Source organism: Cajanus cajan, chromosome 2 (assembly GCF_000230855.2).
Source record: "Cajanus cajan strain Asha chromosome 2, NIPB_CcT2T_4, whole genome shotgun sequence".
In the NCBI taxonomy this organism is placed as follows: Eukaryota; Viridiplantae; Streptophyta; class Magnoliopsida; order Fabales; family Fabaceae; genus Cajanus; species Cajanus cajan.
Genome location: NC_138518.1, coordinates 22850629 through 22861861, shown reverse-complemented (window position 1 = coordinate 22861861; position 11233 = coordinate 22850629). Strand labels below are relative to the sequence as shown.

General features: G+C 35.4%; 1 protein-coding gene across 1 annotated transcript; it reads right to left on the bottom strand.

Annotated features, from left to right (window-relative positions):
* Positions 1–1274: 1274 nt before the first annotated feature.
* Positions 1275–4962, bottom strand: LOC109792441 (high mobility group B protein 3). The gene is made up of 8 exons (XM_083068035.1): positions 4334–4962; positions 3692–3785; positions 3139–3402; positions 3003–3047; positions 2689–2769; positions 2519–2596; positions 1913–2294; positions 1275–1658 (listed from the first exon to the last, which is right to left on the bottom strand). The coding sequence occupies exons 3-7, from the start codon at positions 3220–3222 to the stop codon at positions 2151–2153; spliced, it is 432 nt and encodes a 143-aa protein (XP_082924161.1). The 5' UTR covers positions 3223–3402; positions 3692–3785; positions 4334–4962; the 3' UTR covers positions 1275–1658; positions 1913–2150.
* Positions 4963–11233: the final 6271 nt, after the last annotated feature.

Here is an 11233-nt window from a genome sequence, read left to right as displayed (position 1 = left end):
TTTTCCCGAGAGTCTTTGCATGTTATGTTATGCCTTCCATTTCTAGTGAATGTGTGTACTAACCTAAAGTATGCATGATATTTGTTTGTGCCTAAACTTTATCTTCTTTTTTTACTAATATGGGAAACGATGCATGATAAGAGCAGTTTTTTATTTATACACATGTCTTTTTTATTAACATCCATTTGTTTATCTATATCCCTTATCTATTTGATATAAACAAAAAGTCATAACAAATGCAGCATATATATGTTCAAACAAATGTACACCCGCGAGCAATCACGTACATATTACAAGAAAAACGCAAATTTTTTACGAACATAATTCGTCAGTATAAAGGAATATCCGTTGGAAATTCTCTATTTTCGAGGATGCAAATCTTTCAAAAAAACACTACAATAAATGAGCTAAATAGTGGAGGTTATTTTTACGTTTAGTGGAGGTTTTTACCCTCCGCAAAATAAATCGCAGAGGTTTCCAAAAACCTCCGCAGTTACATTCGCCGCAAGCAATTAGCGGCGTTTTTTAGAAACTGTGAGTATTTAGAGGAGGTTTTGTTAAGGAGGTTTTAAACCTACACTAACAGTGGAGGTTTTTTAAAGGAGGTTTCAAAGCTATGCTAACTGCAGAGATTTTTTAATGGAGGTTTTAAAGCTATGCTAACTGCAGAGGTTTTTTTACTGGAGGCTTGGAAGTGAAATAACAGTAAAGATTATTTAGTGGAGGTTTTAAAGTAAATTAACTACAATAATCATTAATCAATATATTTTTGTAGAGTTTCTAATCCTCCCTATTTTCATGTGTATAATAGTTTTAATACTCATTTTAATTGCATAATCTACATGTATTACAATTTCCCATTTTCACTTGTGATATTTATAAGAAACTTAATAAAAAAAATACACATAAAATGGATGAAGAAATTTCATTGCTAATAACCAAAATACCAACATATAGTTCAAAGATTTACAATTCAAACTTCTATTATAAATCCAAGTACAACATAAAATCCATAACATTGTCAAATTAGCCTTATACTAAACTCTAAATCCAAAATACATTATAAGCAATCTAAGGGTTGCTAGCACCAGATGATCCTCTTGCATCCAAAGGTGTATTAGGAACACTTGAAGCATCGTTTGACTGAAATAATAAAAGCAAAATAACTTAGTTAAGAAAATTATATATCACATATATTATATCATAATGACAATTCTAAACACCGATGACCAGATCAATCAAGGACCAAAACAAACCAGCTAGTTAATCCAACCAACAACATAACCCACCCACAGTCAAAACTAGAACTATGAATCAACAGGCCAAAACCATAATAGCAACACCAAACCAAAGATGTGTAGCAGCCAACTAGTTCCTAACCCAATAAAAAACTAATGGAACCAATAAAAAATTACCTCTAAATGCAACAATATACCGGGTATTTAGAATAACAACCAATGGAACCAGCAGTGTACCGGAAATGCAACAATATAAGTCTATCAATGGAACAGAGCTGCCAAAAAACAAAAATATAAACTGAAAGTATAGAAGCTCAATGTACCTAAGCAGCCAAATACATATGCCCAAGAGAAAGCCAGTTTTATACCAAGTTCCAACGTGCAAAATCATAAACTGAAAGTATAGAAGCTTCAATGTACCTGAGAAGATAACAACACCATCAGCAGACACCCTCACCAACTCTGGCAGGGTTTTATTCAAGTATCTTGGAGATAAGTAACACAAGATAAAAGGAGCAGAAAAATAGAAAATCTTAGCATTAAAAATATAGAAAAAAGAAGCTTAGCATCATTGACATTCATTATATAATTTGATGATGTGCAAAGGCATATATAAGATTTGGAACACAAAGAAACATGTTGAATTGCACGTAAGCACATGCATTGTTGTATACCATTTATATTAGGTTTTTATAGCAATGCGCGACGTCAACATAAGCTTGGGCAGCTTCGTGCTTGCTTTCCAACTACAACAACACGATTCATCACAGTGCGTGGAAATAAAGTCTGTTTACATAAATCATTGCTATGTTACAACAATGTACATCAATGTCTCTCTCTGTTCCAATGATGTATTTGCATCTGCTATCTATCAATCTGTTTTGTGCTTGCCGTGGAACAAATATTGTTTGCCTATCTAATACAATTCACATTTGAAAATGGCTCAGTTCTAGCTTTTGGTGCAGCTTTAGTTGCTACTGCTGGTGCTCCAAACACATTCCAAAACCTCAATGTTTCATCCACTGCTGCTGATGCCACTATGCAACCATCTGGACTCTGAAGTAACATGACATTACACCAATCAGGAAAATACTCAAAAAATAAGAATCTAATCAGGTTTGTCACCCTTTAGAACAAAAATCTTGAAACAAAAGAAACCAAAAAAGCCAATGTTCATTTAGTTCAAGCTACTTCTTATAACACTCAAAATTCAAGAAGGTACAGAGAATACATTCTAAAATAAATAACTTAGCTAACATAGAAAGGGGAAAGAAGGCTACCTCTCCACTAGCTTCATCATCTTCATCATTCACTTCAGATTTGGACTTGTCCAATTCATCATCAGCAGCAGAGCTTGCCTGGCAACATTATAGAAAATAAAGTATATAAACAAGACGATCAAAACACCACACAGGCACACACAACAGAACAACTGAAACATGTTACTCACCTGTTTCTTATCATAAGCTTTCATAAGTTTTTCATACTCAACTTTCCTTTCTGCAGCCTTGGCTTCATATGGAGCTTTCTCCTTTTCATTCCAAGGAGAGGAGTCAACATTAATTAAAAATAAATCCTTCTTTAATAGAATGATTTCATTTATATATATATATATATAGATTCTGATATACTGAAATTTAATTGAAGAAACATTTGCTTACATATTTAAAATTATACCCGAAAGAATCTAAAAGCACAACAAAGAGTAAATTAATTTAAAAGACAACAAAAAGTGTCATTATTTATCACAATTGCAGAACTTACAGCACTTGACAAGGACTTCCATTTCTCTCCTCCAGCTTTCCCAACCTTCAATCAAAGAGTGAAGCAAACAATTTAGATGCTTATTCAAAAAGGGTACATCATCATTGAAGATGAAGCAATTTGACATGTAACTTACAACTTCTACACACCTCAAATGAGGATTCTCATCCTTAAAGGTCTTCCTGAACTCCTCACTACCACAGACCATGAAACAAGTCATGTAATTTTCCAAAGGAGATATATAATAAAGTAAAGAGAAAAGACAGATACAAACAAGAACACAAAGAAAGCACTGGATGGTCTCTTAGGCTTGTTGGGGTCTTTCTTGGCCTTCTCCTTCTTTGCCTTTGGTGCTCTACTCCTTTCAGGCTTAGCAGGAGCCTTCCACTTTCCAACCTTTCTGAAAGTAATAGAGATATATGTTCCATCACTACACTATTCATGTAACAACTGGATGCACCATCAAATATGCATAATCAGATAATAATATAATGTTTAGATATTAAAAAATGCGCCCGAAAGCCAACACCCTGATCAACAAAGAGATGCAAAGTTATATGAAAAATCAAAATGCCTCAATAAACTTCACCAAACTGTAATGGTACAAAGAGATGCAAAGTTATATGAAAAATCAAAATGCCTAAATAAATTTCACCAAACTGTAATGCTATAGGAACTCGAGAACTAACCGGTCATCAACAGGCTTCAGAGCTTCTTTTGAAGTCTTCGCTGCTCCGTTACCCTTTGCATTCTTCATTTTTTAAGCTCCTGTGACAAAACAATCTACAACAACAAAAACAAGGGTATGAAAAAATTTCAATAAAAAGAGACAAAAGATGGATAAAATTTCAAACAGTTAAATAATAAAATTAGCTTAATACATAAATCAAGATCCCCAATAAAATCAGGATAAAATAGATGCAACCAACTATGAATTTAACTGAGACTCACCAAATGTTACATGCAAACCTAGAAATCCCCCTTATAAAAAAATCATTAGTTTGAAACTTTGTAGCAACAACACAAATCACACATGCACACACAAAATATTAGGTTAACTGTTGGTGACCAAAAAAGGCACGCCGTGCCACTCTCATTTTAAAAAAGAAATTAGAAAAAAAAAAGTAGACAGAATAGTTATTTAAAAAGTGTGCGGTGATTTGTAACATGTAATTTACAAGAAAAAGTAGTAACTTATAAAGGAATAGTAATAAACCTCACCCCCCCCCCCCAACAAACAAACAAACAAACAAACCATAAACCGCAACAAATAGTCTTACTCTTACATCAATATCAAATTAACTAACAACAAAAAACAACAATAGTCACACCTTTGATATCATCTCCACCCTTAACAAGCCTAGCCTTCTTCTCTAGCTCCTCCACCAAACCCTGCACACTTTTATCAATCCCCCTCTTGAGAGAGACAGGGTTAGCCCTAGAAGTCACACTTAGAAGCCTGAGCTTAATTATCTCGCGCGCAAGAACCGAGGTCGTGGTCGTCCCATCACCCGCAGAGCCTTCTTCATGATGCGGCTTATGTTGGCGATGGGAAGGTACATGTCTTGCTCGCGGACGTTGGAGCGAGGGCTGTGGTCGCCGCTCTCGTGGCTTCCGCAGCCGGGGCTCGCAGGACCCTCCGCCATGCTCGCCGGAACCCTAATTTGAGAAAGGGAAAAAGGGAAAACATGAGGCGAAACCCTAGAGAGAGGGAGGAAGGGGGAATGTTAAGAATACCTGAGAAAGGGGAACAATGATTGTTGAGGAGAGCATGAGGAAAAGGATTTTCATCCCTCACGAGCGTTTGGGTACCGCGATGTTCTTCGAGGATTTAGGGTCGAGCGTTTGGGTACCGCGATGTTCTTTCATCCCTCATGGTGCTTAAGGGGTTTCGAAGGGTTTCTTTGGAGAGAGAAGCCGTGGGTTTCTTGATTTATTAGGGAGGGGAGTTGTGGGGTTTGTGATTTTTTAGAGAGGGAAATCACAATTTTTTTTTTTATTTTTTTGGAGAAATAAGCTGTAAAGTTGAAGAGGGAAATTCCAGATTTTGAGATTTGTTTTAGAGGGAAATTTTTTTGGAGGTAGAAACTGGAAAAATAATATTTAATTAATAGAGGTTATAAACCTCTACAAATTAAATAAAAAAATTGTAATTTTTAATAAATTAAGGAGGTTTTTGAAACCTCCACAAAATAACCTCCATTATTTAACATTTTTTTTGTAGTGAAAGGGGCGTCAGAAAAAAAAATTCCTTCAAAAAAATTTTGTTTAATTTTAATAAATTTATTAATGTAATACCCCTCATATTTGGTCTCTCAAGGGTTCTATTTCACACTATAATTTTTAGCGTGTTTTATCCTTACTTATACAATTTCTGGAAAACTTCCCAAAAGGTCACCCCTCATATTTGGCCTCTCAAGGGTTCTATTTCACACTATACTTTTTAGCGTATTTTGTTCTATTTCAGAAAAAGTGGCATTGGAAAAAAAAAATTCTGTCGAAAAAATTTGTTTAATTTTAATAAATTTATTAATGTAATACCTCTCATATTTGGCCTCTCAAGGGTTCTATTTCACACTGTACTTTTTAGCGTGTTTTGTCCTTACTTGAACAATTTCTGGAAAACTTCCCAAAAGGTCATCCATCCCTATATTACTCCAAGTCAAGCATGCTTAACTGTGGAGTTCTGAAGAGATAAGCTACCAAAAAGTAAATGCATGTTGTTAGTATAGGTACTACAAATTAATTTATTTAAATCATTCTCAACTATACAATCTCATACTTATACTATCTCTGGCTTCCTCTCATCCGGTGTGTCCAGACCTTTATAAAAATATAATAATATATATAATAATTATACTAATAAAAATAATTATATTATATTTAATTAATCTTTATTTATATATACTTACTTTTATAATTAACAATCTACTTATTTCTATTTAAAATTAATATAATGATATAATTTAAGTTATTTATTATAAATTTAAAAGTTTAAATAATAATTTATATATTTTATAATTTATAATGATAATATGATTTATGAAATTATAAATATTTATTTATTACATACTTATAAATTAAATTTTAACATTTTAAATAAACTATTAATTAACTTAATATATTTATTTATCTTAAATCTAACATATAAAATTCAAAAAATGTATTTATCCTTGTTCTATTTTCTAATTATCAATCATTAATAAAATACTAATTTAAAATCTTATCTAGTTATATCATAATATTTTCATATCAAATTTAAAATCAGAAATTAGTTATACAAAAATATCAAGATCATACAGTAAATTATCAATAAGATTCTAGTTAAATAATTTAAAATAATTAATTTTGTAACTATTTTATTAGCAAATAATTTATTCCAAAGCTAATCAATTTTTTCTATATTAATTATTAGTAAAATTTAATAACTTTTAATTTAACAATTAGATCGATGAAATTCAACATACACCATGAGTTATTGAGTGCAGTTACTTTACCAAGAGTTACTTTTTGAGTCATTTGCTTCCTCCTCCTCCTTATCTCTCTCTCTCTCTCTCTCTCTCTCTATATATATATATATATATATATAGATAGATAGATAGATAGATAGATAGATATAGATATTCAAAATTTTATTGATCTTTTTTAAAATATGATTTTCAATTTTTGTCAAAAATTCTTACATTTTCGATAAATATAAATTTCTCAAAAATATTTCATCAGTAATATAATTTTTCCTACGAATTTTTTTTCCATCGAAAATATAAATTTTCTGACAGATTTGTATCCGTCGGAAATATAAATTTTTCGACAAATTTGTATCTGTCGAAAATTACCAACGAATATTGATGGGAACCTCCCTTCCATTGATGAAGTAGGCATCAATGAGGAGGGTCTCCTTTGCCCAATGATCCTAGCACACCATGGGAGAATAGTCTCCAAGGGTGAGATGGGAAGTTAATGGGTGAAGGATTTTGGGCGTGAAGGTGGAGGCTCACAAGATAGGTTGGCTCACTCCTAGATGAAGATGGAGGCCACTCTAGGGTTTCCACTCTCCAAGGGTGGAGATAGGAGGAGGATAGCTGAAGTTAACCTAGTGACTAAGGATGGGATTTTAAGGCATGAAAATGCTCACTCAATATCATAATAATCCAAAGTGTTTACATGAGGTGATGTCCAGGGTATTTATAAATGAGGGGTGAGCTCATAACCTAGGGAGGTGTGATGGCTAGGTCATCATTGGATGATCATTCCTTCCCTAAAAAGGAAGGAAATGCAATCCAAATGACACCCAAATGAACCCTAAAAGGTGTCGCACACTTTACCCTAAAAATGGTACCTTTTTGGGTTAGGCTAGGCTACACCTAGGTGCATAATGGGAGAATGCAACCTAGGTGCCCTTCCACTTTGGCCAATGCTCTCCTTAGCCCAAAAGGTCCATTATTGTCACATCCACACTCATACCCTTTTGGAAAAATAAAGCCCTATCTTCTAAGTGCCCAAAAATACAAGGGAAAAATAGGAAATACAAGGAAAATAAATTCTGAGTCCTGAGCACCCCAAAATACAAGGGTAAAATTGGAAAATAAAAATAAACCCTATACTAATGAGGCTTAGGAGATTATTTAGTACTCTATGATCATGAGGAGGGTATCCTTTGGTGGGTGAGCTCCCTCCTCCTCTTATACCCTCCTAGCCATGGACCATATGATGGGGCCCACGTGGTTCTTCAAGGATGGTCCCCCATCATCCCCTCATTCTTCAGAAGCATCTGTCCTCATATTAAGATCTTCATCCATATCCTCAACTCCTAAAAATGGTGTGAGATCGCATAAATTAAAAGATGAGCTAATGCCATACTCAGAAGGAAGGTCTAATTGATATGCATTGTTATTTATTTTGTGAAGGACTTGGAATGATCCAACTCCCCTAGGGTTTAGTTTTGACATCCTTTGAGTGGGAACTCTATCCTTCCTCAAATCAAGCCAAACCCAATCCCCAACCTCAAAAGTGACCTTCTTTCTTCCTTTGTTGTTGTATTTGGCATATTTTCGTGTTTGGTTTTCAATTTGACTCTTGATTTTCTCATGATATTTCTTAATGAAATCCGCCCTATATACACCTTCTTTGTGAAATAAGGAAGAAGTATTAGGAAGGGGTAGTAAATCAAGAGGAGTTATTGGATTAAAGTCATATACAACTTCATAGGGTGAAAGATTAGTGGTATTATGAACTACTCTATTTATATGCAAATTCTAGGTGGGGGAGACAATCATCCCAAGTTTTCTTATTCCCTTTTAGGAGTACCCTTAACAATGTGGATAGGGACCTATTTACTATTTCGCTTTGGCCATCGGTTTGGGGATGACAAGTAGTAGAATAGAGGAGCTTTGTTCCTAGTTTTTCTCATAGTACTTTCCAAAAGTGACTAAGGAACTTAGCATCCCTATCGAACACAATTGTTTTGGGTAGACCATGCAAGCGGAGCACTTCCCTAAAGAAAAGTTTAGCTATATAGCTAGCATCATCCACTTTCTGGCATGGTATGAAATGAGCCATTTTTCTAAAACGGTCCATTACCACAAAGATGGAGTCAAATCCCCTTTGAGTTCTTAGAAGTCCATGCACAAAGTCCATACTAATATCCACCCAAAGGGAGCTAGCTATAGGAAGGGGGGTATAGAGTCCATGAGGCATTACTCTTGATTTAGCTTTAAGGCAAGTGATGCATTTGGAGCAATGCCTTTGGACATCTATTCTCATATGTGGCCAATAAAATTTTTCCTTTAAGAAACTTAGGGTCTTGTCAACCCTAAAATGGCCCATGAGACCCCCTACATGACTTTCTTTGACCAAAAGCTTTCTAATGGATCCTTGGGGTATGCAAAGTTTGCCCATTCTAAAGAGATACTCCTCAAGGAGATAGAATCCATCAAAAGGCTTTTGAAGACATTTGGCATAAGTGGCTTGGAAGTCTAAATCAAGCTCATACAATTCCTTTTCATCATCAAAACCAAGTATTTGTGTTCCTAAGGTGGAGAGTAATGTATGCCTTCTTGAAAGAGCGTCGGCTACCACATTGCTCTTCCCCTTTTTATATTTGATGATGTAGGGGAATTTTTCAAGATATTCCACCCATTTTGCATGCCTCTTATTCAATTTCCCTTGCCCTCTAAGATACTTGAGTGACTCATGGTCGGTGTGTATAACAAATTCTTTAGTGATGGAATCATGCTTTGGAGTGCAAGAGGTGACATACTCAAAGATCCAAGAGGAGTTGGCTAGACATGAAGGTTTGGGCCAGTCAAGGCCCAATGGGCCCGATGGGCCTGGGAAGGCCCAAGTTGAACTTTTCATGGGCCATATTTTGTATAGCTAATTTCATATGTTTTGTATACATCATGTTAGTATAGGTATCATATATTTTGGTCTTGTATTTTGGACCACATAGAGTAGCATTTTAGGTTTTAGGCTTGTTGGGCCTAGTTTTGGGCTTCATGGGCCTTTGGGCTTTTGGTACCCAATATTGGGCTCATTTTCATTCTTGTAATTTTTCCTTTCCATTGTATTTTTTGGACCATTGTATTTGGGTCATTAGAGTAGGATTTAAGGAGGAATATTAGTTTAAGAGGATTAGGCAAAATTAGGTTTAATTTAGCATGCATTTAAGTTGCATTTTGAGCCACATGGATTATGCCACCTTGGCTGAACATGTGTGACTTAAATTCAACCCTAAATGCACACTAAATCAAAGCCAAATTCATCAAGCACCCATGGGACCGGTCATACACATGTGTGACAAGTTTTGAATTCAAATTCAAATTTGAATTCAAAACTTGGCGCCAACATGGTGGCCACTCATGTGGCGCCAAGTGTCCACCTAATTTTCGGAAGCTATATGTTCCCTCCTTCACCTTATTGTACTCACTTTGACATTTATGAAATTTGAGAGCCATAGTTGCCGAATTTTTTCATCAAAGTCACCTTGAGAATTCTCCTTCAAACCTTAGGAACTTACCTTCTTCCTTCTCTTTGAAGTGAGCATTCCATTGTTCCTTAAGCTTGGATGCTTCCATCCAAGGCTTAGGCCTATCTTCATCCGTGAATCCTTCATCCATCAAGTGTTCATTTCGTTGGTTTCCATTTCCTTGAAGGAGATCCGTGCATAAGGAGAGCTAAGGAGAAGAACACCTACCACTTCTCCTAACCTTCTCCATCATTTAGTCACTAAGTAGTGCTCCCAAACTTGGAGAGCTCTTATAAGGGCATAGAGTTTCTTGTCATAGGTGGGATAATTCAAGGTGGCCCCATGGAGTTTTTCACTAAAGTAGGCAATGGGGTGGCCTCCTTGAAGTAGCACGGTACCTATGCCATGACCGGATGCATCACATTCTAGCTCAAAGGTTTGGTCAAAGTTTGGAAGAGCTAGGATGGGTGCATTGGTGAGTTTCTCTTTTAGGATTTTAAAAGCTTTTTCTTGGGCTTCACCCCAAAGGAATGGTACATCCTTCTTAACAAGCTCATTAAGAGGGGATGCAAGTGTGGAGAAGTCTTTAACAAATCTTCTATAGAAGCTAGCTAAACCATGAAAGCTCCTAACATCTCCAACACTTTTTAGGGTGGGCTAATCTTGGATGGCCTTTATTTTCTCGAGGTCAACATGAACTCCCTCTTTGCCAACTATGAATCCCAAAAAGTTAACTTGATCTTTACAAAATGTGCACTTCTCAAAGTTTGCATAGAGGTGTTTTTCCCTAAGAATTATTAAGACTTGCCTTAGATGCCCAAAATGCTCATCTAAGGTTTTTGCTATAAACTAAAATGTCATCAAAGTAGACAACTACAAACTTCCCTATGCAATCCCTAAGAATATGATTCATTAGATGCATGAAGGTGCTAGGGGCATTAGTCCGGCCAAAAGGCATCACTAACCATTCATATAAACCAAATTTGGTCTTAAAAGCGGTTTTTCACTCATCACCCTCTTTGATTAGAATTCGGTGATAACCACTTTTAAGGTCAATTTTGGAAAATATAATGGCTCCATGCAATTCGTCTAACATATCATATAGCCTAGGAATTTGGTGCCTACAGTTTATTTTGATGTTATTGATGGCCCTACAATCAGTGCACATCCTCCATTTTCCATCTTTCTTGGGCACCAAGAGAACGGGGACGGCACAAGGGTTGAGGCTCTTTTGAACCCAACCCTTCTTCAACAAGTCACCAAC